A 26,213-nucleotide genomic window follows, 5' to 3' on the forward strand; every position below is an offset into this window, starting at 1 on the left:
TATCCTTGCATTTTATTATATTTGTTTGTAATTTGTTTGGGACCACGCGAACACAGGGTTTTTGAGTACTGTCCTCCACCTGTGGATTAAACACAATCCTTCTCCTTTAAGAGCTCACTGTCTCCGTCTTGTGGTCATCAAAGGAGAACAGGTCGCTTCGCAGTTGAAAGCTGCCTGGTGTTTTTCATGTTGTATTCTCAGAATCACTTTGGGGGGGGAGGGGGGTGTAAAGGTTTTTAGGAAAATAAAGAGACGAGGAGAGCACGGTCAAAGCCTGAAAATGGTGATTACGAGATAACAAGAAGTAATGAAGGAGTTGAAGGAGTCGCTGAAGCGAGTCTACACACCCCCTACCGATCTGACAGGACGGCGAACAGCATGCAGTTATTGTAAAACATAAAGCAATAGTTTTTTTTTTTTTTTTTTTTTTTTCAGTCAGGGCTGCATTGGATTTGTTTCCAGACAAGATCATCCGCTGTTCTGAATTTTACACGCCGTGTTTTCCCAACAGAGAGACAGACGGAATTTCTATGTTGTGTTGTTGTTGAACATCATCGGACACTTGTTGAAATTGGAGTCGCTGTTTAAATATATCCGCATATATTAATTTCGTTCTTTAGAACAAACTTTGAAAACCAGTTTTTAAACTTATGGAGTATTTTAGCAAATCTTATCTATTTCCCTGCATTTGCAACTGCCGTGTGTGATTTTCTAATACGGAGTCCGTACAGTCACAATGAAGATGTTTTGTTATTGTGGATTTCTGGATTAAAATAAATAAAATAAATAAATAAATATATATATATATATATATATATATATATATATATATATATATATATATATATATATATATAAGTTAAGATCCTTGAAGTTGTTTAGGAAAGAAATGGGAAGACCAATGACAAGCTACTGACAAAAATATATACTTTTTTTTGTCCGTTTATTAATCGAAGAAATCATGCTTTAAGACCCTTCAAACCTTTACATTTTATTTTATAGACTTCTAGACAAATCTACTTTATATATAATATATACATTTTATTCTACCGTTACAACATGGCAGTCCTCATTGCTGGAAAGTTTCAGAATTAAAACAAATTAAATCAAATTTATTTTGCTATATTGAGTGGGTTATAATTGTCAAATGTTTCTTTTTTTTTAATTACAAAAAAAAAAAAAAAAAAAAAAAAAAGAAAATGCTGGCTTCCAAAAAATGAAAACATTTTTATGTTCGTTAACATCACTAATGTGGAGCGGTTTGGACTCCTGGATATTTTAAATCTTACAACAAAAGAAAATGTACATTTAATAAATGTATAAGGACACCGTTTACAAACAAGAAAACAAATACAATTAGACATTTTGTCTGTTCATGTTGCAGCGAATATGGAACTGAGAAACTTGCATTGAAATAGTTCATATTTTCATATGTGCTATTTCTAGAAGTAGATTTCTATTTTCATAAAATATTTCGTATTCAACTAGTTTAACTTTGCGGCCTGCGTCATGGCAGGATCTCCGGGTTCAGGTGGCACCAACCCCCGGAAATTCAGCGAAAAGATTGCGCTGCACAACCAGAAACAGGCTGAGGAGACTCGGGCCTTCGAGCAGCTTATGACAGATATCACTCTCTCCAGGGTAAGCAAATTGATCCAGTAATAAAGATTTAACCGTGTTCAGTTTATCATGTGTTGGCTTATCAGCGACTCGGATGTGTCAAATGTTATTTTTGTTGTTTGAAAACGCAAACAAACTGACTAAGAACGTCAGCCGTGTCCACTTAGAGAGAACCAGTGAGTGGTATGGATGTGTATGCGAGTAGGACCATACTCTGAGTGGAAGGAAGGTAGGGCTTGTTTGATACCACCTGTCACATTGAAAATGTTGTTCTCCCAGTTGAGCAAGGTGTAAAGTAAGTGTTATGATTCGTGTAATCTGACCCTAAAATGGTTTACAGCATATACCGGTTCTCTCTGGCAGCAGTGGGGAAAAGTAGTACAGTATAAACACACAGAAAGCCCTAATGACTCCTAGTATGCAATTCTGAGACTGTAGTGCTTTGACAAGTGCTATGGTCTGGGAGGCACAGGACCAACAAACTGAAAGTAAAATACGGAATTCTCACCACAGGTCGGGTAAGCATTATTCATGGTATACGTCTTCATATGCATATGATTATAAATATGTATCGTATTGCATATATAACATGTATTTAAATGAGCATATTTTATCCTGTTATAGGTGGCTGTAATAAAAAATAAGCGGTTTTGGTTGCGCTTAATGCCCCGTGTAGTTGTCATTTAACATCATGTTTTAAAAATGCACGAGTTTACACACTGACTGACCTGTCATTCTTTATTCTGTTTATAAATGAAAACTAGAAGGCTGTTGGTAAGATAAATGAATGAGCCCAAAAAGTAGTTATTTGTATAAATATATATGTGGATTTGGCCAGCATGGAGAGCAATTTGCTTATTCAGTAAACATCAGCAACGTTAAGTTGCCATGCATGTTACTGCATTACTGTGCACGCTTGCTTTAGGCATGATTTGTCAACAGACTGCACCAGAATTGTTTAACATTTGTATACAGCTGTAATGCTGCTTATAAGGAGACATACCATCTTCATGATCAGCAGTTGAACGAATGCAGCCGCAGAAGATTAGGAGGGATCTGATTTCCAGAGGTGCACAGAGTTCATTGGGAGAAGTTTTATAGAAGTGGGTTTTTGTTTTCAAGGTAGTGGTACCTTCTGTCAGCATATCTTTTTCTGTGGAGCAGAGAGAGCTGGATACTTTGACATGCTAAGTATGCTATTATAATTGTTGGATTGGGGTGCCAGTATCTGTAGTAGAATGTTTTGCTTGCTTTGTTGTGGTCCTGATGTTGTTGCCTGTATTGTTCTCTTGCAGGTAAATGACCAGCTAGAAGGATGTCATGTTGTTGTAATGTGTTCATTTTTTTACATGTTTTTGGAGTGGAGGTGTTCTGTTCTGACTAGATTAGTGGAGGTCGGGGTTGGGATCAATTCCTTTGAAAGGCATTTCTTTGAAGGACTTGGAATTGGTATTGCAATTGGGAATTGGTTTTACAAAGTAACTGAAAATGGGATTGGATTTGTTAAAAAAGGAATTGACCCAGCACTGCTGGTTGTACAGTAAAAGCGCTGCTCCTGGATATGCATTGTAGCATTATGAGCTGTGCTGTATAACATGATATGCATTGTGATTTATAGAATCTCACTATGATTCAGTGCTGTAGTCTGGTGCCACACTGCTGCTCCGTGTTTCGCTAGAGGAGTGCTTTAACGTGAGACAGTACAATGTTTACACTGTGTGTCCTGCACTGATTGTTTGTTTGAGTTTTCTTTTGCTGGATTGTTATTGGCTTGAATTAGTAAATACCAGTATTGCATCACCCACCCCATACCCACACATGTCAGTTTTGGCTTAGTGCACAAGTAGTACAGTATGTCACTTTCAGCTGTGTCAGTCTAGTGATCGATCTGCTCAAAAACACTTCTAAGGTTCATGTGCTTCTATAGTGGGAGGTGTGGATGTGACAAAAGCTGCTTTAGTCAACGAGAGGCTTTCTCTTAATACCATGGTTATTTATTTTAAGATATGTCTGAACCTGGCTAGATATGTGAAGATCCTGTTTTCAAGGATGCCCTGTCCCTAATGGGATCTTTATTGTTAAGACTAGACAGGATCTCAGTTTGAACATCTAACACCACTGTGCCCCATAAAACCATGCTTTGGGACAGTGGAAACGTTTTATAACAGAGAGGGCAAAGCTTGTGCTCTAATCAAGCCAAAACTCTGTTTACGCAGTTTTAACATGCAGGTGACTTTTATCTAGCAGTTTTATGCTAATGCACGTAATTTCTGTTCGGTAATTCTGAATCCATTTGAAAATCTGTGCTGAATTCTCACTAATACTATAAGTTAAAAAATGTCTTTAGTAGATTATCAACAGCAGATTAGGTGTGTATTTTTTATTTTTTATTATTATTATTATTATTATTATTGGCAAAAAAACTTGGCTGTTTTGCACTAGCTGGCTGCAACACAGTTCTCCCTTTCAAAATAAACTTATCTTTTTCTCTGTTGCTCTGTGCTTTCAGTGGAATTTATTTTATAGCTTTAGGATTAACTTTGTTTAAATAAAGGCTCTTCCTATTTCACCTCATAACTTTCTCACAGTATCTAGACCCCTTGTCGGTGTGTACAGTTTGTTCCAGATCTTTATTTATACGTGTAATTATTTATTTTGTGATTGCTGTATGTCATACAAACCTTGATAAACCTGCCCCAAGGTCTCCTAAAGAAAGAAATCAGTGCCTAAGTAGATAGACCACTTTTGTTGTTTTTTCTATCGCTTGAGTTTATCAAATAAATCTTATTGCTTCACACCCTTCACACCCTTCCTTAACCTTTCTTCATACTGTGGCTATATAAGTCAAATTGGGAGCTTTTTAATAGACATGTTTGAGCTGCCCCTACCCCACTTGAAAAGACATGAGCTGAGACAAAGGCTGAGGTCAGGTCTCCAGGTGAAGAAACTCAGGTTGCTACAAACATTCAGTCTGAAATTATGTTGACTCAAAGCAACCCACCATTGCGCTGAAACACTGGATCATAAGGTTGAGGAGGTGGTCATTGTTTGGTTTTTATGGGCTGGGGGGGCATGTTAAAGCAGCCTTATCGGAGGGGTCCTCGAGTGGCTCACCCGGTAAAAGCATGGCCACAGGGAGAGTCCTACAGTCAGGGGGGTGCAGGTTCATGTCCTGGCTGTGCGAAGTTAAGAAATTTTTCTAGAGATTCCAGAGGAAGCGTTCCATTGGCTCTGGCGGTCCCATAGGTCAGGGTGGCAAATACGGCAGGGATTGTTTCTCCTCATTATGCTACAGTGGACCATGCCGGACAGGCACCTGTAGAGCTCAGACGGACACTTGCAGCGCTGGCCTTTTCCCTCCAGAGCCCAGTCCGCTCTCAAGTTCCTGGGTGTAGAAGAGGAAACTGGTTTGGTCGTGGGAACCTTCAGTTCTCCTGAGCAGTGTGGGGAGTTGCTGTATTGAGGGGAAATTAGATTGATCAAATAAGCGGGCAAAGTAAATTATATAATGTTAGGACTCCAACCTGAAATACGCCCCCATCTAGATTGGGTTGACCCCATCGAGTTGGGGTTAATTAAAAATTTTAGAAATATTTTTGTGTTTGGGGTGGGGTTGTCTTGCGAATAACCCCATCGTGATGCAGAAAGTTCACTTAACCAGAACCCGATCTGAAGAAGATCATCCGAAACACAAGCAGTGAGCAGCAATGTCACAGTGCGTGTTGGCTTTGTAATTAAAGCACGGTACCACAGTAGCTGTGCAGTACACAAGAGTACCATCATTTTATTCAGAATAAAATAACACATCAAATAGCAACCTAAATATTGTACATTTGTTTAATTCTAACATAATAGCAATAATAATTAATATGAATAGTGCAACAAGTCTACATTGTTGGAATATATTTTCTATTGTTTTGGCCAGGTTACAATATTTCAATCAAACAATCAATCAGTCTTGTCACCTTTCATGGCAATGCCATCCCAAAGTGCCTTACAGGAAAAATGCAAAAAAATACAAAGTACAATGTCATAACTAAAATAAAAACATTACAATTACAAACGATTTACATTTAAAAAATAAATAAAATTATGAAATCTCCCTATTACCAAAAGCTAGGAGAAACAAATGTGTTTTTAGCAGTGCTTTACATTTCTGAAGAGAATGAGAGCCTCACACTGGTGGTAACGAGTTCCAAAGTGTAGGAGCACTAGTGGAGAGAAACTGACCTCCCAGAGTGACACACCTGGTCAAGGGAACAGCCAGCAGCTGTGAGTGCAGCAAGTCCAGTAAATATTTAGGGCCAGTTCCCCAGACAGCCTTGAAAGTCAATGGAAGTATCTTTATATATATAAAGATAATTGAAAGGTATCCTCTATAAAGCATTATCAGATCTGATAGAGAAGGAATTGTGTGACAATGGTGTGCATGTTACTGGGGTTGATCCATTATGAAAGCACAGAAGTCCTTGAAGCCTAGTTGGTATCATCTTGGTTTTCTTGCACTGTACCCTGTCAAGGGCAGGACTCTCCTACCTCTGGTCTGGTACCCAGGCTTTAACCTTTTCTCCTCTGTTCAAAATGACTGTGACAAACAGCTAAAGCTAACAGACAGTGGGGAGGATAAGCAGGGACTTGTATAACATCCGTCAGCAGTTCATATTGAGAGAGTTGAGCTGTAGATTCTTGAAGATCCTTGAAGGAAGGGGGGAATGTTGTTTCAGTTTCCAGTGCTTAGTTTCAGTGTTACTTTTATTTTTGTACAATTTCATATGGTCATGTTTTCTGTCAACAAAAACACTCAGAGTGGCCATCTGTTAGTGGCAGCTAATGCAGTTTTTTTCTTATAACTGTACATTGCAAGTGTTCTGGTGCTAAGAATTAAATCTGGCCCGCTCTGGATTTCTATTGGAAAGCGTGGGATGCTGTTAATCAATGCGTTTATGTTGGCTACATTTATTATGTTTAGAATGGTAATTTTCAATTAAGTCTGCACCATGCACACTGTGAAGTACAGTCAGCACCATGTACACTGTGAAGTAGTTAGCACTATGTAAATTATATAGTAGTCAGCACCATGCACACTATGAAGTACAGTCAGCACCATGTACACTGTGAAGTGCAGTCAGCACCATGTACACTGTGAAGTACAGTGTCATGTTTGTTTGGATATATTTTTATACATCAGCTGTGCTTTTGTAGGCATGTTATACACTTTCAGCGTCACCTGACTTTTAATTGGAGAGAGCATTTCTAAAAAATGTATTGAATTATTATTATCGCAGGTATGCAGTATTTGGTGTACTGTATGTGTGTATATAAAATTATATACAAACGCACTGATTCCAGTGTCTTGCAGTGGTCACCTAGCAACAACAGAAAACATGACCCCATTCACACAGCACTTAAAACACTCAAAAACAATGCTTGTAAGTACCAGGGCTGGGTCTTCAGTGCTCTGTTTAATTTGGGAGTAAAAACCGGAAAGTCCAGGAACCTTGTGCTAAAAATAACCATGCCATGCTAACTAGATTCAGGAACAGGAGTTTTGGTCACCTCAGTGCTGAAATCTGTGCAAAAGGGTGAAGCTAAGAGTAACAAGCATATCCGTGACATTATTCCTGAGTCAGTGCTGTAAATCCAACATTAGAGCCGTGAGTAACACGAGAAAGCAGATCCTCTTGACCTGTGTCTACATAATAACTGACAGGCAGGCTGACTGCCTCCACAGCCCCAGACTACGATATTCTCAACTTGTGCAAAGATAGTCCTTAGCAAGTCTCATCACAGTTGGATAAGAGGTACTCTAGATATCTTCAAAACTCCAGTGGTTCTGTAGTGAAACCTACAAACAGTACAGTAACTGGTATTGTGTGTGTGTGTGTGTGTGTGTGTGTGTGTTTTGTGCTCAGTGATTAACGGACTGGGGTATGGTGTGAAATTAGCTGAAGTACTGGACAGCAGTGTGGAAGCTATAGATCAGAGAGTAAGGTGTGGCTCTACCAGTAGAAATGGAGTGCAGCATTATCCTATTGTTGTCAGAGAATGAGATGGGGCTTTGAGATTCAAATTCTGCCCTTTGGTTAGCGTGTGTAAGAACGACCATCTGAATTTGCCTATTCCTGATCGTAATGAAGATTTAGGTTGTTTACCTCATGCTAGCAGACAAAAGCTACACTGTAAGGCAGAGGAGCAAAATACTCAACTTGGCTTAGTTAACAGGTTGGGCCTGGAAGTCTGTATATAAAGGGTTTTATAAATCTGCAGTTCTTGAAAAAAATTGCTCATTCACCGTTGGTATGGCACATTTGAGCATACGTTATTGTTTCAAAGAAGACACAGATGAGGTTCTTTGATGGTTGGCAACACTTTCTTCCATTCACTCGGCTCTAACTACCAGAACAGAATGCCTTTGAATCCTTCTTCTCGAACCACAAGTCCATTGTGCTTCCCAGTCCCTACCTCAGACCAAGGGGCTTTGCTGCCTTCTGGGGTACGCTCAATTAAAAGCATGTTACTGGAACACTTCTGTTCTCCACAAACATTATTATTATTATTATTATTATTATTATTATTATTATTTTACATTTTATCAATATTTTATCAGTATTAATTGCAGTTAAATATAAAACATACCTGAAATAATTTGTTTAGGTTCCTCTGGGTCCATATAAATTTAAAAAAAACAAAATATGTCCATCACCCAGACTCAAACTAATCTCCTCCTAGCTAGAATCCATTTTTGTTCTACTGCGTGCAACCCCTCCAGACTGTTTGCCTCTGTTAGCAAATGCTAGCCACGAATAAAACGACCAACAGAAGGAAGTTCAAAATCCTTTTCTTAGTTGAAGGCACCCCTGGCTCCCCAGCCCTTGTTGTTTCCCCTGCCTGCCCCCATCTCAGTGCAGGGGTTGACTGCTGTGTTTTTTTCTTGGCAGGTGCAGTTCCAGAAGGTTCAGCAGCTGCAGCTAACACAGACCCGGGCGCAGTACTATGGCGGCTCTCTGCCAAATGTCAATCAGATCGGCAACACTAGTGCAGACTTTCAGGTGAGCAGCAAGACACAGTTCTCTGACATACAGCTGCTTTGACGGTTTGTAGCATAAAATTGCCTTTTTTTGAGGATTAAAAATAAAAAAAGACATCTATCCTGGTCTATATGTAGTTGTTTGTAAAACCGTTGTACCACAGTGTTTGATTTTACTGTATCAGCTGTGCATGTATTGGTATTTTTGAACTTTAACCTCAACTTGAATCAACAGACTGCATGACCCATTCTAGCCTTAGGCACAATTCTTCTATTTCCATGGATCATTAGGGTGTTGAAAATAGGTAGCATGCTCTTCCCAAAGGATGATCCATTTTACATTTTTCCCTTACTCAAAGGAAACTGTATTGTTTGACTGTGTCTAAAACCGTCTTCTTCAGCCAAAGCTAATTTGTCTCATCTCCAAAACACCTCCTGGTGATCGCGAGGGTGAAGTAAAATTCAGCTATGTGTTCCTTTTGAGAGAGTGATCCATGTGATAAAGTTATTGATAGCTCCTCAGAAGAAAGGATACAGTATGTACTGTACTGTACCTCCCCAAATTTGTGTGCAAATGTACCATTTTCAACTAAGTAGCGTTTTGTAATGTGGATCAGTATGGCTGTCGAATATCCAGTTCCAATCCTTTTCCCATGCAGGGCTCGTTTACACCGGGACTGGACAGCATGCGCGGCACTCGGCACCACGGGCTGGTAGAGCGTGTCAATCGGGATCGCAGCCGACTCAACTCTCCACACAGGCGACTCGCAGACAAGCTCGGCCGCCAGATATCCTTTACTGACCCGGTGATGTTTGGATCTGTTCTTGTAGCATCCCTGAGAGAGGGAGAGGGAGGATATTTGCAATTAAGAAGCCTGAATAGGCAGGGCTTGGATCTGCAGCTCTGTACTGAGTACTCCTAGTCTAGCCAGCAGCACCTGCTCCATCAGAATAGTACTGCATGAAGTGTGGTGATGCTGTACTGTTTAGGAATCCTGTGGGTCTGCTCTGCACCTGTGCTGTTAATTGATAACGTGAGTTAAAGTTTTTTTTGTTTTTTTAATTTGAGACCCAGAGCCTTCCAACAGCTCCACTTGGCGAACAGGAGAGATTAATGTTGGTTTAATAGGAGGCCTGCAGACAAGGCCTGTGTCTTCTCAAGCAAGGACATCGCCCTTTTAAAAAAAAAAAAAAAAAAAAAGCAGATACATAGTATAGTGTAATGTCATGGGTAATGTTCATTCCCTCAGCACAGCATAAACAGGGCAATTAAGCAGAACTGTGGGAGCATGTTTGTATCGATGTATAATATATACATATACGATTTATATATATATATATATATATATATATATATATATATATATATATATATATATATATATATATATATATATATATATATATATATATGTGTATATGTGTGTGTGCTTATTTAGTTGAACAGTAGATTTTTGTGCACACTTGTGGGTTGTAAGTGGGGTCTACAAATGGCAGGGTATATACATATTGTGGAAGGAAGGCCCTCCCTGAAAGACCAAAATGAAAGTGCACACCCCTGCATCTAGATGTTGTTTTAACTATGGCACACAAAGGACCCCTGCTTTGATTGAGACAAGTGCACTTCTGAGCCCCTGATTGTGTGTCTTTGTGTTTGTCTGTCCTTTGAGAGAGAGAATGAATACATTTGGGAGGTACCTGTCCGCTAGCTGGTTTATTGTTTGTTGTTTGAACTCAAGAGTATTAGGTGCTGTGAGGAGGAGGGAAACTGTTCTGTTCAGGTCCGGTTTCACCTTCAAGGGGAGAGAGATAGAGGGAGTGGGGGCAGGCCAAGACTGAGTATTTAGTATTTTGATTCATTCTGTACCCACTCTCTTTTCATTGACTCTTTCAAAACCAAGCTATGCATATCTATTTACGTATCTACATTAGTTGTTTGTGGTTGAAAGAACGTTTTTTGAGCAGGAAACAGTAAACAAAAATATTTAAGATTTGATTTAGTGTTGAATTAAAAAAACATGGTATTTATTATAGGGTGAATCACTAACCCCTTAAACAGCCAATGTATGTGAAATGCAGTTTGTTTATTATTATTTTTTTAAATTAAACTAGAAAATAAATTGCATGGTTTAGACTTAACTCAATAGTCTTGGTGCAAACATTGCTTTCTGTAAAATCTGGAACAACACAAACTGTTATGCAAGACTTCATACTAGAGGTAGATTGCTGGTGACACACTACAGGAAATTATTGAAGCTGAACTTTGTTTGCTTTCTCGGAAATGTTCTACTTTCATAACATTTTATTTATTTTTTGTAATCATTTCATTGTGTATTACGCACTGCTTTCTGTTTTAAAGTCTTGTTTTCCACAAATGTTTTAAAGTGTCTGCCAAAACAAGTGCAAGAGGTCCAGATCCTGGGGACTGAGTAACTGTTCCTCCAGGCTAGAATGCTTGTGGCAGGCTGGCGAGTGGATAGAGGCCCAGAGACAGACTGCAGTTCAAAAAAATAACTATTTTATTATAAATAAACAAAAATAAAGTGCACAAGGGCAAAATAACAGATACTCAAACACAAATAAAGCAAAAACAAAACTCACAAAAATAAAGTTTCCAGGCTGGGCAATGCCTTCACTGGATTTAGAAAATTCAAAAAAACCACAAAACAAACACCAACCTGCTTCCTCAGCTCCCTTCTCCCAAATGAGAAGCTGAGGCCTCCTTTTATATCAGGTGGCTGGGCGCTGATTGATCGTTAATCAACCTAATCAACTAATCAACCCCAGCCACCTGAACATAATAAACCCAGGCAGGCAGGGGAAGTTAACCCCATCCCTGCCAATTTAAAAGGGCAGAGCTTTGCTCTGCCACAATGCTCTTGTCCTGTAGTTATTTATTTGATGGTATTAGGGTGGGTGTGGATTTTTCTACAGTATAAGCCCCCATTAGCGTAGTGCTCCTGTCTTTGTGGCTTGATGGTCTCAGAGGAGTTGTTGGCATCCCACGGCATTACCAACTCAAGGCTCATTTAAAACTGAAGAAAGCTCCTTCTTTTATTCCATCTCTTCCGGCTTGACAGTAAGAATACCTGAAAAATGTGTGCCAGGCTTTCTCTTTTTCATAGGAGTTGTGTGTTTCCTTGTGATGCATGTAATCAAGATGCTTCAGGATCTCAGTGGTGATACTCCTTGTAAAGCACTGATATAAAGCAAGTATTGTGTATCCCAAGCTCCAACACTTGAGTGTATAACTGCCAGGAATGGTATTTCTTTCTCTCTCCAAAATTGCACTGTTTGACAGTGCAAGGAACTGAGTGTTGACAGTTGCGAGTGTTCAATAATGCTGCCATTGTTTCACTGACCTTTGATCAAGGTGGCGTTATTGTTCTGTTTGGTCATGCTGGGACTAGGTTTAAATTTTATATTATCTGGGATTTCTTTTTTTTGTTATGTGTTTTATGAAACCGTGAGGGTCAACCTGACTTGTTACCTTACCTCCCTAATCATTAGACCACACTGCCTCCCAAACCTTCAGTTTGAACCAGACTACATAACCACAAGTGCATGCGAGTGCTCTAGTGTTTCTTCATAACAAAGCACCTTCCTTTTGTGTGTGAATTTTTGAATTTCTGAATATGCGTGTCATGTCATTTTTATCTTGTTGGATTTATATGTTGATAAGATGTGTCAAGGTTGAACTGTGTTGGGTGTGTTATTCCTTAACTTGGGAACGTCGAGAGCTCTCCGTATGGATCTGTGTATCTGTCTCCACCCCCGGATAACAGCTGGAGAAGGTGAGCACTGGCTTTTGTTGTTTTCAGTTATAACCTAAAGATAAAGTCCCACATAAACTCGTTTACCTGAAACCTTGTTTACATAGTGTAGGTGTGTGTGTAATATATAATTTATTTATTTATTTTTTTAAACCTGGATGCATATGAGAAACCGGTTTGCATGTCTGTCATTGTGTTCAGGCACTGATGCCTTTACTAAAGTCACAATATGGTCATGTGCATCAGTCTGGGAAGAATTACAGACATTATATTGTTGGAAGTTGTAATAGAATATTCTATGAGGGACCTCATCTTTTTTAAATATCCTAAAATTCTTGGTTAGGATGTTTTGCTATTCAGATTTTTTTTAAATCTTATAGTCTAAAAAGAGTAAAAAAATAAACATGATTTTATTTAAAAGCTTATTGAATTGTGTATTTAATATTAATACTTAGCGGTTCAAATGATTTCCTTTTTTCCTTCTGAAATGTTGTATGTTTGAAGTGCTGTCTGACAACCCTGCAGGTTCTCCAAGTACTAAACCAGCATCATATTCTTTCTAGTTCTAACCTGCCTTTTTATTTAGGTTTGAACTCCAGAACACACATACAGTGCAATACTAACCACAACAGCTTTTCAGAATGGCACATATCATTTTTTTCCTTTCGGAACTTCTCTGGTTCTTTTGTTTTGTTGCTCTTTCCACTCTGTTCAGCTGGTTTTCTAGAGACAACGAGTGGTTAAGATAATAATGGGAAATAAATACCCGATAACTGGTATCCTAACCTGGAAGTGTCCTGAAAGCATCTATTTTGTGTGTAATAGTGCAACTTGTATGCCCTTTGCTCTATTGTCTATACTTTATCGAGCCAGGCAGGACAGAGTGTGTGATGAAGCTAGGTGACCAGTAGGTGATCGGTGGCAACCTCCCATACTTGGATCGTTAGTGCTGTGCCTGCTAATGATTTGATGTCTCTGGGCCGACTATGAGACAGATGCTGCTTGAAATTTGACGAGGCGAGCTCTGCAGAGAACGTTTACAGCACACACACAACATCTGCAGCACATTACTGCAAGCTGGCTTGGAGAAGAGCCAGTTACCTTTTAAACCATGCACAGGCTGCCAAGAAGCAGTGCTCTACCTGTTTGAAACGGGTTTAGACATTATTTATTGAATATATCCCAACAGGGTTTCCTCAAGTAGCAGCTCAGTTTTACTGTCTTATATCAAAAACAAATTCTGAGAAAATGTACAGAATTGCTACAGGCTGTATTAAGCTGCAAGTGCTGCTTAAGATCACCTTAAAAATATTTTAATGCAGAACCTGTAAATGGCTAGTCCTTGCTGTAGTTTTGTACCAGTTTAGTGCACTTTCAATTCAGTTTAACTGCATTTTTCTAAAAGTGATTACTGCTAATGGAACCTGTTTTCCACACGACAAAGGACAGTACAGGACAGAAACATAAATAACGTACAATTCTAAACAGAGTGTCTCACACAGATGTAGGCATGCCAAAATCTGAACACGTCTCCTTCTCAGGCTGAACAAACACAGGGTCCTTCCCTGCCTTCCAGGACACAGTTTGGTTCCAAGTGAACATTAATCCGCATCACAAACAGCCATACATGTTATTATATTTGAGTGTGTGAGGGGAAGCTCTTCTGATACCAGTACAGCATGAAAGCAGTGGTAAGGAGACAGTTTGATTTTCCTGGGAGTTCTTAACCGGGAGATGCGAGTCTCTGTTTTTGTTTGTGCAGTGTTGTATGTCCCAGCAGAGCGGTACAGATGTGGAACAGTCTATTTCTGGGCAGTGCTGCTATGGTCTTGGGAGACTTTGTTTGTTTGTTTGTTTGTTTGTTTGTTTGTTTGCAGATCCGTGTTGGGGCAGTGGAGTGCTCCCTGTGGGTTTTTGCAGAGCAGAGATATTGGGTATTGCTGTGTCTGGGTAGAGATGTCTGTCCCTGTGGAGCTCTTCAAGAGTCTAGCTGGCCCAGGGTCAGCAGTAGGGGTCACTGCCTCTCAAGTCTCACGCTCTCCCTACACACAAACTCACCTTTTCCCAGCTAACCCCCTCTGCTGGACTAGTGAGGCATTAACCCTTAAGATCCAATTTTTGTTTCCAATGTTCACACCACCAGGCTTGTGGCCTGGAGCCATAGTAGAGACTGTACCGCCTGCTGACTGGTTCTGTAGTGCGTTAATGAGTGATCAGTGCAACGTAAACATGTGGATAAACATACTGGTAAATGATACAGAGATGAACTGGAGAAACAGGTTTCCTGCATGCATTTAATCAAGTTAAGTCTGTTTGGAGGCTTGCCGACTCTCCGTCTTCATTGTCAACCTGCATCATTGTTAAACCCAATTGTATTAAACCCAATTTTGTATGTTGGTTGTTCATCCATAACCTGGAACACTGTCGTCATAAAAAATTCAATTTCTAATGCAGTTTCTTTTCCTGCTGCAGAATCATTTTTTGTAAATCTCCATTTAATATACAGTCTTGTTTCTAAAGGCTGTGATGTTCAGATACGTTTCAAATGAGTTTTATTTGTCCTTCTGTGTGGCAAGTGAGTTAAGGCTATAGTAAATGTGAAATAAAGCAACCTTGTAATGCAAGGCTAACCATGAAGATCACTGCTTCATAATCCTCCCATTGTTATATTCATAAATATAGTACTGTTGTTTGACTGTAAAGATAAAGTCCCTCATTAAAAGGAGCTGTGAGGAAGATGGGAGTTAAACTTTAAACCACAACAGATTACACATAAATCAATGGCAGAATGTATCTGTTGAATTCTAGATATTTGTGGGCTGCAGCATGTGATTCGGGTCTCAAGGCTTGCACATGCATTGCCAATCCTCTCTGCTTTCAGCAGGACATCGCCCCCAGCAAGTAGATGAAGGGACAGCAAGCTTGACAAGCTATTGAGCTGATGGGATATTTTCTAGTGAAGAAAGGAACACTTGTGTACTGATAAAAGAAGACAATTACGATTGTTCCTGTTCTGTTAGGCAGGCAGTTTGTAAATTGTTACATGACCTAGTCCTGTATTTTACAATATGCTGTCTTGTTCATGAGTATGAGAGAGCAGGAGGGGATAGAGAAGCCTTTATTGCTTTACTCTGTTGTGTTAGTAACACTCTTCCTAATAAACTGACGACATGCCTCCTAGATGTATTTTAGGCTGCTGTTATGGAATTATCTAGTCCTGTGTATTTTGTTTGCAGTCTTTCTGTGCAGTCAACATAGAAAGATATCTTGTAAAATAAATGTTGACACCAATAGATACAACATAAAAATCCTCTTATTCCTGCCTTTTTTAGCTTCTGGTTTCCTTCCTCTTCGACCTCCAATCTTGCTTTTCACTTACTCACTAAACAGCAGCCTGCTGTCTATCTCTTCCTCGCTGCTCCTTTACACATTGACGCCCTCTCCTATACGCCTACTAACTGCAATGAGCATGAAGCAGGGTGTGATTCAGAATTGTAAACTGTAATGTTTCCATCTCTAAAGGGAGCAGCCACCCTGGAGCGAAGAGAAACGGCCTGGATTTAGATTATTATCCCAGCTCAACAGGTGAATCCTGATCTCCCTCTCACAGAGGAATCAGCCCTAGATTCATTTTCTTCTTTGCTTTCTTCTCTTCCTGTTTGTCTTTATCTAAATCCCACTCTCATTCTCCTGGGAATAAAATAAAACAATATTTCAACCAAGGTTCTGCAAACGGAAAGGTGTGCATACCCGGGCTGGACACAAAAACCAGAAACACGGCCCACAACACAGTCTGCAAAGTGTTTAAGTAGTTCAGGATGGAGACATGACCATTCCTCCTTTAATTCAGTGAAGTTTGTGCCTCAGTCGTCATTGCAATGTTTCTTTTGAAACATGCGTGATTTGTGCAATTTTGTATTTGGAAGCACCTTCCAACCAATCTCCTTCAGTCGGTCCCCTATTTCAAAGTGTGTCTGATCAGTGGTCTGAAAGTGACTCTCAGAAGAGAGATGCAGCTTTATGTATTACAGAATGTGTGTCTTGTCTTCCGTTTGCATAATCAATTAATCTGTTTCACAAAGTGGGTCTTACTTATTTTTTGACAACTCTTATGTGGCGCTTGTAGATCTAAATTGTGTACCGTCATACATGTATTAAATGTGTACATTTAATTTATTTCATATCCAACAGAAATGTATCTTTCAGATTCCGAGTAATGAAGTTTGTCATTATAACTACTTTTTGTTAATTTTGGCCAAATGGTATTTTCTAATTACTAACATTTTCTTTATTCTTCTAACTTCTAACTGGCCAGTAAACAGGCTTATTGTATCAAGTTGCCAAACCACCAGCAACGGGACCACCACCTGGTAAAAAGAATGGTAAATGAATGAATGAATGAATGTGTATCTTCAAGTCTACACAGGGGAAGAATCACCCTGGTGTAAATATCTGTTCGCAGCAACAGCAGTGTAAATGAGCAGTGTGCAGCTTGACCTTTAGTGTCTCTGTGGTTTCTAACTCCATACTCCTCCTTCCTCCCTCCCTCGAACAGGACAAATTCCGACTCAGCTCTGCACACGAGCGCCTTGAACCCCAATCCCCAGGACCCCTTTGTGGGTATGAACCAGCAGATGTCGAGAGCGCCCCCTCAGCGCAATGGTGAGCCAATCGCAGCCTTCCTTTTTCATCCTCACTTTCAAAGGGATGATGTTGTCAATCTGTATCTATTTCAAGATCAGAGGAGAAAGTCTGCACACAGGGAGCGTGGGGGGGGGGGGGGGGGGGGGGGATTTATTTGTTCAATTATTTCGGGAATAAAGAGAATTTTTTGCCTTTTCCTTTTTATCTGTTTTCTTTTATTAAAATAAATTCTCCAGTCTCAGATCTCAATTTGGAGAGTGTCCTGAGAGACCAGACTGACTGATGCTTGTAGGTTTTTGGCCTCGGGATAATTAGCTGTGACCTGAGGAATGGCTTGTGATAGGAGAGGCATTTCCACAATAAAGGGCATGAACATAGCCATCTGGGCACAAATAAGGTCACAAGCTCAGTTTCTGGGAAAGAATAATTGACTTTGGATTGTCTGATTTTCTGTGTTTAAAAAAAAAAAAAAAAAGAAAAAATGCTTATATAATGGGCACTTGTAATTGACAATTAAGGGATTTGCAAAACATCCTCCCTTTCTCCTATGCTGTGAATAGGGTGGTTTAATACACATGTATGTGGAGGATGACAGAGCTAAAGAAATTAAAGGATTGTCTGGGGTAAAAGAAAACCTTGTCTTAGACACACACGCAGACATTCTTGCTGCTTGTCGGCCCCTTATCTTTCTTAGGACAAAGAGGCCCCACGGCATGCCAACCTTTATTAATAATTAGGTATGTTAGCCAGTTATTCACGGCAATCCCTCTTGAATTGGGCGTCCCTGTTTTAAGGCATACAATTCTTCACCAGATTCTTTGAGGATACATTGTCTAACAGCTGCAATTAGATGTGGTGATTAACTCTTGTTTAAAACAATGCTTTATTTCCTAGTCGCCTGGGGCTCTGGTTTCTGTGTTTTATTTGTATTCATTCCTGATGCCTCATTTAGAGAAAAGGCAGAAGAGGTTTAAAGCTGCAGAGTCCGGTTTCAGTACATCCACAGAGTCGACTTTCATATAAAGCCAAAAAAGAGACTTGACAAAGCAAAGTTTAGAGACCAATTGCTATTTCTAAATTGCTAAAGCTTCTGCATATTCGGATTGAATTGAACACCCCCCTGATGATACACTACCAGTGCAGTGCATGTGAGGGAGCTAGGGATGAGTGCAGCTGGTCTAGCGTGGGAGTCTTACTGACTACATTTAAAGTTACCTGTCATTTTTTCACAGTCAGCATTAATGAAGCTGAGATCGATGGGATGGGAGATGGTAAGTGAACTTACTGCTGTGTGGTTACTGAGCAAGAGTAAGGGTTTTGCATTATCCAGAAGGAGGGTGACCTCTGTGAAATGCAGCCAGACTTCAATTCGCCTGCAGCAGGCGTTTCCAGATCAGCATGCATGAAGACATGTATGCCTGTCTTCAGTGACAGACTTTCTATGTGTCTAATAACAAGTCGTCCATATTTTTCTTAACTTTAAACACTAAATCATATTTAACGACGTGTTTTCTTCTTACTATTTGTTTGTCATTCTCCTTGTCTGATTGCGTCCCTCCATCCTTTTGGCTTGCCTGTGTGTCTACATGCCCGCAGTAACTCCCCCTTTTCTTTGCTGTCTTGGGTTAGATCTCTATATTAAGCATGCAGCCCTGCTAGGTGTCGCAGTGGGTTACTTCACTATGATACTGTGCCACGCAAAACATCCTTTAAACACCTGGTGGTCAGATGCTTTGCCAGGGGACTGCTGTGCTCTGAGGAAGCAGCCCATCCCAATCAGCTGCTGTAGTGTTCTGCTGGTGTATTTGCATATCCTGAAATTCCTGTTGGTACACTGTACCTTTTGCTGTTATCTTGATTTTTTAAATTTTTTTTTTCTTCTCTGTTAGTGCTACTGTTTTGTGTCAGTGATGTGTTTAGACTGTCCATGCTGCTGGTCGCTCTGTGCTTTGCGTGCACAATACTGTATTTCCTTGTAACTCTTAACAAGTAACTCTTGTTTGTCTTATGCAGTGTTCTCGTTCCCCGTCTTGCCAAACGAGGAGAGCCTGATGGGTGTCAGCAAGCCCCTCCCCAAACAGCTGTGGGAGGCCAAGAAGGTGAGTGGAGAAAAGGGCATGTCAAGGGCTCAGTCTTGATAGAATAACACTGCACTCTCAGGGTAATACAACTCAGCCTCTTAAACAGCTAATGATGTGAGATGGGTAAGGTTAGTTACACAACAGGATGTCAGAACTGTTGAAGGAATTTGGCATGACTTAAGGTGTGTCTGTATGTTTATATCTCCAACCGCGGATAAGCTCCTTAAGATCCCAGCAGGGGTCACTATATCATTGAGGAAATGCATGTCTGCCTGTTTTCAGCAGCCTATGGAATAGATTGTGGCTAAGACATTGCAGGGCAAAATGAAGGGTGAGAGAAGATTGCGTATTTCACAGGAAACTCACAAACCCCCAAAAATGTATGTCTTAAGGAAACATGGGACACTGATGTGTCTTTTTTTGAAGAACAACAACAAAATGCTGAAGTTCTTTCATTCTTTTCCCTGATGCAGGTGCAGTCTCTGTCCTCACGCCCCAAATCATGTGAAGTACCTGGAATCAAGTGAGTTGCACCTTATTTGTATAGGAATCAAGACTACATTTAATTTTACTCTGTCTGCAAAGGTATTGTGTTGTCTGTCAAAAAGAGTGTGAGGCAGATTGTTTATTTGTGTTACTGTGGCTATTATATTGCGTGTTGGCATTGGCGTTGGTACATGTCTTCATTGTTTGTGTGTGTGAGTGCACAAATTTGGTTGCACGGCTTTAAAAAGATATAAAAAAAAAAATAACATCCTAATTTTAAAACATTTTTAACGTTTCCTCTGCCAGTATTTTCCCATCCCCGGAACAGAATGCTGGGCTCTCCCATTTCCAGGGGACGTTGAATACAGGCGGATCGCTGCCAGACCTGACCAACCTGCACTTCCCCTCTCCCCTGCCCACACCCCTGGACCCTGAAGATGGAGGGTACCCCAGCCTGAGTGGGGGGAGCAGCACCGGCAACCTGCCCGCGGCCATGATGCACCTGGGCATCGGAAACTCGCAAGGTGCAGTTGCCTGCTAGGTGCCACTTAGTTACTTTAATATCTGAGATTTATAGGAGATGTTCTTGCAGTAGAAGACCTGTATACCAAAAACAACCAAACATGTTAAATGATGATCTAGTTCGCTTGCCAACTGGACTTATCAGTCCCAGCTTTAATTAACCTCTATTTATAGTGGTGTTGATCGGTACAGTTCTTGATAGTAACATCTCTTGTTCCCACAGGTCTCTCCTCCTCCCTGAGTAACCCGTCCATCCAAGCTACCCTCAACAACTCTCAGCTGCACTCATCGCTCAGCAACCCCTCCATCCACTCGTCTCTGCGACTGTCCTCTCTGTCCAACCCACAGCAGGGGACCCTCAGCAACACGCCGCGCCGGCGCCACACCCCTGTCAGCCCCCTGACCCTGTCCCCCGGGGCCGAGCAGCGCAGGGGCCTCGGCAAGCAGCTCTCCCCTACTATGTCCCCGTCACTGTCCCCCATCACACAGGTAAGCACCACCGGCACACACACATCCTCTTACATTGACTCCCAGTATGCTATTATGTTGATCGTGTCCCTCTGCCTGTCACACCGCACATGGTTTTTTTTCCAGTCCAAATATTTTTCAGTTTCAGTTTTTAAAAAAAAAAAAAAAAAATTATCATAGACTCATAACATTCCTTGGCTGTTTGCTCTTGGGTATTGTAAAGACTAATTTTATACAAATTTGACTTCAGTACTGAATTTCTGTTCTTTTTAGTTTTTGTTTATTCCTTCTATTTAGCGAAGCTTATTTTGAAGCAAGCTTGTTGCGAAACATTATAGGTTTTTCTGGAGTTTCTATCTATGTCCTCAAAGGGCTGGTAGAGTGCTCGCGCTGTACTGTCAGTCCCTTGGGGTGAGCTATGCAGGGTACCCCCTGCCCCCCATGTTACAGATGAGCAGCTGCTCCACTGCAAGTTCCTGGCCTGGAATCCACCCACCTGGGCTGTCACAGATCATACATACACTGACACACTTGTACCACTGTGCACAGACAATCACAAGGGTCAACACTTCTTGACTCAATTTATGATGTAAAATTTTCAGAAGTGAATTTGTGCAGTTCACACCCCTCATTCTCATTCAATTATGAAAAGATTTTGTTTTTCTTTTTGCATTTTCTGAATTTGAAATACACAAATAGCAATGTGGTGTCGAGACATGGCAAGACATGGCAAGTGAAAGTGCCTTGATTTCCATTTTAGGAAATTTTCAGTTTCGCCTTCGACTTCTCTTCATGCAACAGGAAAATCCATTTAAAAGCTGTTGGGTTCTCAGACTCGCTCACTCAAATGCCAGCCCTGTTGATGTTATAAAGATCATAACATTTAGTGTTAATAACTATTACCCTTGGACATATTTACCTTGACTTAACATGACATTTGCATTGTTGTGATGATGATGAGAATGATAAACAGTGTGCCGTAATTACCGACTTTCAATTTGCCTGTTTTCAGGGTGCTTCCTTGGACACCAGCAGTCTGCCAATGGAGCCACCCCCTCCCTACCACCTGTACCAGCAGTCTTTGCAACAGCAGCAGCAGCAGCAGCAACAGCAGTCCCACCAGCCAGTACAGCAGAGCTCCCAGCATTCCTCAGGGCAACAGCGTCAACAGCAGCAGCAGCAGCCAGTGTCTCCCCTCCACAACCTTCATATGGATCTGAACTCTGCCAATGTGAGTACCGGGCAGCAGATACTAATGGAACCGTTATTATTATTTGTAATCAGTGTTAATACTAAATTCATGTTGTAATGCTGTTATCTTACGGAATGTATATCTATTAAAAGAGTAATTAAGAGAAAAAAGATCCTGTGTTCTCATCTCTCCTGTTTCTTTTTCTGCAGCACAACTCATTGGGGGCCACCTTCTATGATCCCTTCATGGACACCCAACTCTCGGGCAGACAGTCCAAGTCCCTGTCTTACCAGGTATGAGAGTGACATTCACTATGCACTAACTATTCTAACACCCCGTTTCATTTTGTTCAGCTGTGAGAAAAGCTTGGCTGTTTAGAAATGAAGATTCCTGAATGTGCTGCGCTGGTTCTTCGGTTTTGAATACAAGCCTTTTCTAACCGTGCTGCGTTCTCCGGCAGCTCGACCAGTTCAACATGTTGGAGAACTCCATGAGTTCACTGCCGGGGGGAAGCTGCTTTGACCCGGGTTCCAACCTCTGCTACTCCCAGGCGTCGCTGATGGGGTTGGGTGGGAGCCACGGGAACCTGCAGGAGTCACTGCAGTTACGGCAGAACATGTTCTTCTCAAACTGCGGGGGAGGCATCCCCAACATCATTCTAACAGGTAAGCAACAGGGGATGGTATCCCAGTAGTGCTGGGCAGTCCCTCCGTCCTGTAACATGCAACCATACACTTTGGATTGTCATCTGGTCACATTTTTGAAGCTCAGTAGGGCTTGGCCTGATCAGGACTTGGGTGGCAACCCCCTCCTCTCTCTGCTTTAACCAAAGAAACAAGGTTGAGGTGTTTTGTTCGCTAGGTAAGTACTGTTCTAGGGGGAAATCTACTGCTCTTTGTAGTGGAAGTATATTGCCTCTGCCTGTGACCTGTGACTGTATTGAATACGTGATTTCTTCTTCCTTCTCAGACGAGTCGAACCCGAGCCTGTCCAAGGACATCAGCAGCGCGCTGGCAGGGGTGCCGGAGTGCTTTGACTCGGAGGGGGGGTTCCTGGGCGACGAGCTCCGAATCGAGCCTCTTAGCCTGGACGGACTAAACATGCTGAGTGACCCCGACATGGTCCTGTCTGACCCCTCTGTGGAGGACAGCTTCCGCAGTGACAGACTCTAGGGAGATGGAGTAGGGGAAGATGATGCTTTGTAATATGGATACCACCCCCCACACACATGCATCACACACAGGGAATGGGGGCTTCGGATCATGAACCGCCACAGCAGACCTGACTACCGTCCAGACACTTTTTTTTTTTTTTTTTTTTTTTAAGTTTTTATTATTTTCCTATCCCAATATCTGCAGAGACAGTGTGATATCGATAGCCTGTGTCCATTCTAAAACACAGACAACCTGCAATGTGGAAGGGTTAGCCATCTTCTATGTCGACAGCAAAGTTTGTGTGGCCCCTGGTCCTGTTCTGGAACACCAGAGCACAGTTTACAGATGTTAGCCTTTTAAAATCTTTAAAATACCCTGCATCTTACCATCACTATAGTATCCATGTACCCCGGAAACCTGTCTGTCATGTGCAGGATTAAAACCTGACCAAACCCTTCCCAGGCATGCCTGTGCCCGACGTGTACAGTTACAGTAAATTAAAAACATATATATAATGGAGTTTCTCCTCGATCAAACTCCACGATAACCTGAAAATCTGGCTGAATTAAACAAGAATTAAATCCAGTGTTTTTATTTGAAAAATGTATTTAGCCTTTTTTTTTTTTTTTTTTTGCACAGTCATTTGATGCAGATATATATATTTTTTAATGCATTAAAAGCAAAAGGGCAATTGGTTTACACAGAAGAAATAAAGGAAAAAGAATGAGGATCTTAAGAGCTTGGAGAATCACGTTCTTTTTAAACTAGTTTCTTTCACTATAGATGCTAAATGCTCTGTTCTTGTAATCTGACACCACCAGCACTGTCAGAGTAACACACCTGTATTGTGAAAACTGTATTTTTATATATGTAGAGTTTAACTGAGGAGATCTGTGGTGGAGTAACCCTGAAAGCGCATCTAAGCAAGTATTTTTGGCAAATGGACATTTCCAACCCAATGTGCTATGGCTTGTAGCAGCACCAAACACTGCAGAGATTGAACAGCTAATCAAGATTGGGTGAGACATTTGCAACGCATTCCTTTTGAAGACAGTGCAGCTCTGTGAAATCTCACAGTTACAACATGCAGCCACCAGGAGGAGTAAAAAGGGAAGGACATTGCTTTGAATAAGTTATTATGGCCAAAATGACCCCCCCCCCCCCCCCCCCGCCTTTAATTGTTATTTTTATATACCTTTTATTTTAAGTGGGAATTTTTATCTCTTGTTGGTGCATATTGTAATTGTGTTATTAAAAAAAAAAAAAAAATCTCTTTCTTTTAAGGGAATGAGTTTTCCATGTGAATTTTTATTTTTAAATTTAAATACAAAATATTTTGGTAAGTTAAGGCAGAGATGTTTTTAAGCGAGGTTCCAGTTTCTGTGTGTTGACTAACTGTATTGTTGGGGGAGAAAGACTAATACCTGTGGAACAAGAATCCAATGTATACCTGAAGAAGTGAATCTGAGACTGAAAACATTAACAGCTCATCTGCACAGTGATAAAGGGAGCAGTGACTATCATGATTGTTTTATTTTTTAATGAAAAGCAATGCAGTCACTAATCTTGAGTTGGTTTCCAGTAAACTAGTCTAGTTGGAGGAGAGGGGCGGGAGTAGAATTGTTTCTGGGGGAGATTTAAAACAGAATCTCTGTATCTTTTCTCTGTAATGTTGCAAAAGTCTTTTTGTTTATTGTTGTAGTCTTTAATGAATAGGTTTGTATATTTTGAATCCCAGTGTGGTTTACTAGCAGTAGAACTGGTCCTAGCTCAGAATCCCACCAGTTGGTGCTGTGGAGTAGTAAACAAGAAGTCTCAAGGCAAAGAAAACCCAAGTGGGCTAAGCTGAGCTGTAAGCTGCTGAATCTACGTTTGTTTTTAGGAACAAACCCATTTACAGCAGATTGCTGCCCCCAATAGAAGGCCTGGACCTAGCTAAAGGGCGTTTGACAAACGTGTTGTTTAACAATTCAGAAGAAAGAGCTAAGAATGTGAAAGTGAATCTTTAGAAATTCTACATAGAGTACACAATACATACATAATACAGTATGTGTAAGTTCTGTAATGTACTGTTGTGATTGTATTAATTCAATAAATTGTCTGTCACATACTTCACTGGTGGTACTATATTAGGTTAAAGAAGGTTATTTAAGTAGTTACTTCTGAGTTCATTTCACCTCAGCAGTGCCTTTGGGGTTACACTAGCTGTATGTAAAGCAGGCCAGTGATTGGGAGAAGCAGCTGGTTGGTTAAAGACAGATTGTGAATTGACGTGCAAGATGGGTCAAAGTTCTGGAATTACCTCAAATATCACCACTTTACAAAGTCTTTACAAAGTTAGAAAGTGGTATTAAAACTGTGTCAATATCATTACTGATTCACTTTCATTTTTCTAGTTACCTCTTTTTCTGGCCAACCCCCTAGTTTTGTTTTTGGCACAAATCGGTTCGATTTTACTAGTCGTCTGCAAAACAAGAGTTTACTTTTCAGGAGGATATTTTTGCAGCTCTAAAATAAAAATAAAAGCTTGGGCTCAAAGTTTGTTTAAGGTCTACTTACAAACCTCACCCTCTTGTCTACTTACAAACCTCACCCTCTTGTCTACTTACAAACCTCCTTACCAAGCGCCTAGAATTCAGAGGAGGGCAGTGCAACTGCTAAACATTTACTCCTTCTATATTTGTGACTGTTTATAACCTGTTTTTTGTAACCAGTAAATTGAAGTTATTGTAACACCCCCCCCCCCCTTCTACTGTTGGTCTGGTCTTGACTGTGGGGTGGAGATTGCTAACACCCCTCCTGTTAGGAGTGGTTTGGTCCTCTCAACTGTTGCCTTACTCTAACAACTTTCTCGCACCTCACAATCAAAGATTGTAACAACCCAAATTATTTTCTACTTAATTATGTCTTTTTATTATTATTAGAAATACTAATGTTATCAATTTTATCGTAGAAGGAATTCATCTCCTTTTTTTTGTGTCTTGTTACTGCGGTTTTTGTTTAAACAATGTACAGTTCTATTTAAAGAGAGGTGTTTCTTGTCCACTAGGGTTAACATTTATTTTTTATTGTAATATGGCATTTTTAAATCTTTTGGATATTAAAATTTTACTACACAGGAATGTTTTTGATCTGTGTGCTATGCGCATTTGTTTTTTAGAGCCGGTATTGTAGATGAGAACACGCACACACTATAAAAACACTTTCATTTCTCACTGCTGTGCTGCATGTGTTGATATTTGATTT

At 40.5% G+C, this 26,213-nt stretch overlaps 1 protein-coding gene across 6 annotated transcripts; it reads left to right on the forward strand.

Annotated features, from left to right (window-relative positions):
- Positions 1-872: 872 nt before the first annotated feature.
- On the forward strand, positions 873-26,149 carry LOC121298960 (CREB-regulated transcription coactivator 3-like). 6 transcript variants are annotated; one of them, XM_041226344.1, is made up of 15 exons: positions 874-1,641; positions 8,559-8,669; positions 9,307-9,435; positions 12,380-12,441; positions 15,943-16,005; positions 16,976-17,082; positions 18,297-18,335; positions 19,078-19,163; positions 19,619-19,668; positions 19,938-20,155; positions 20,377-20,642; positions 21,634-21,852; positions 22,023-22,106; positions 22,271-22,478; positions 22,783-26,149. In XM_041226344.1, the coding sequence occupies exons 1-15, from the start codon at positions 1,510-1,512 to the stop codon at positions 22,983-22,985; spliced, it is 1,977 nt and encodes a 658-aa protein (XP_041082278.1). In that variant the 5' UTR covers positions 874-1,509; the 3' UTR covers positions 22,986-26,149. The 6 variants fall into 6 exon arrangements, with proteins under 6 accessions (XP_041082281.1, XP_041082278.1, XP_041082280.1 ...); XM_041226345.1 differs by having other exon boundaries at positions 875-1,641; positions 22,274-22,478; XM_041226348.1 differs by lacking the exon at positions 874-1,641 and adding an exon at positions 1,740-2,138.
- The last annotated feature ends 64 nt before the right edge of the window (positions 26,150-26,213 follow it).

This window comes from Polyodon spathula, chromosome 24 (genome assembly GCF_017654505.1).
Source record: "Polyodon spathula isolate WHYD16114869_AA chromosome 24, ASM1765450v1, whole genome shotgun sequence".
Classification (NCBI taxonomy): domain Eukaryota; kingdom Metazoa; phylum Chordata; class Actinopteri; order Acipenseriformes; family Polyodontidae; genus Polyodon; species Polyodon spathula.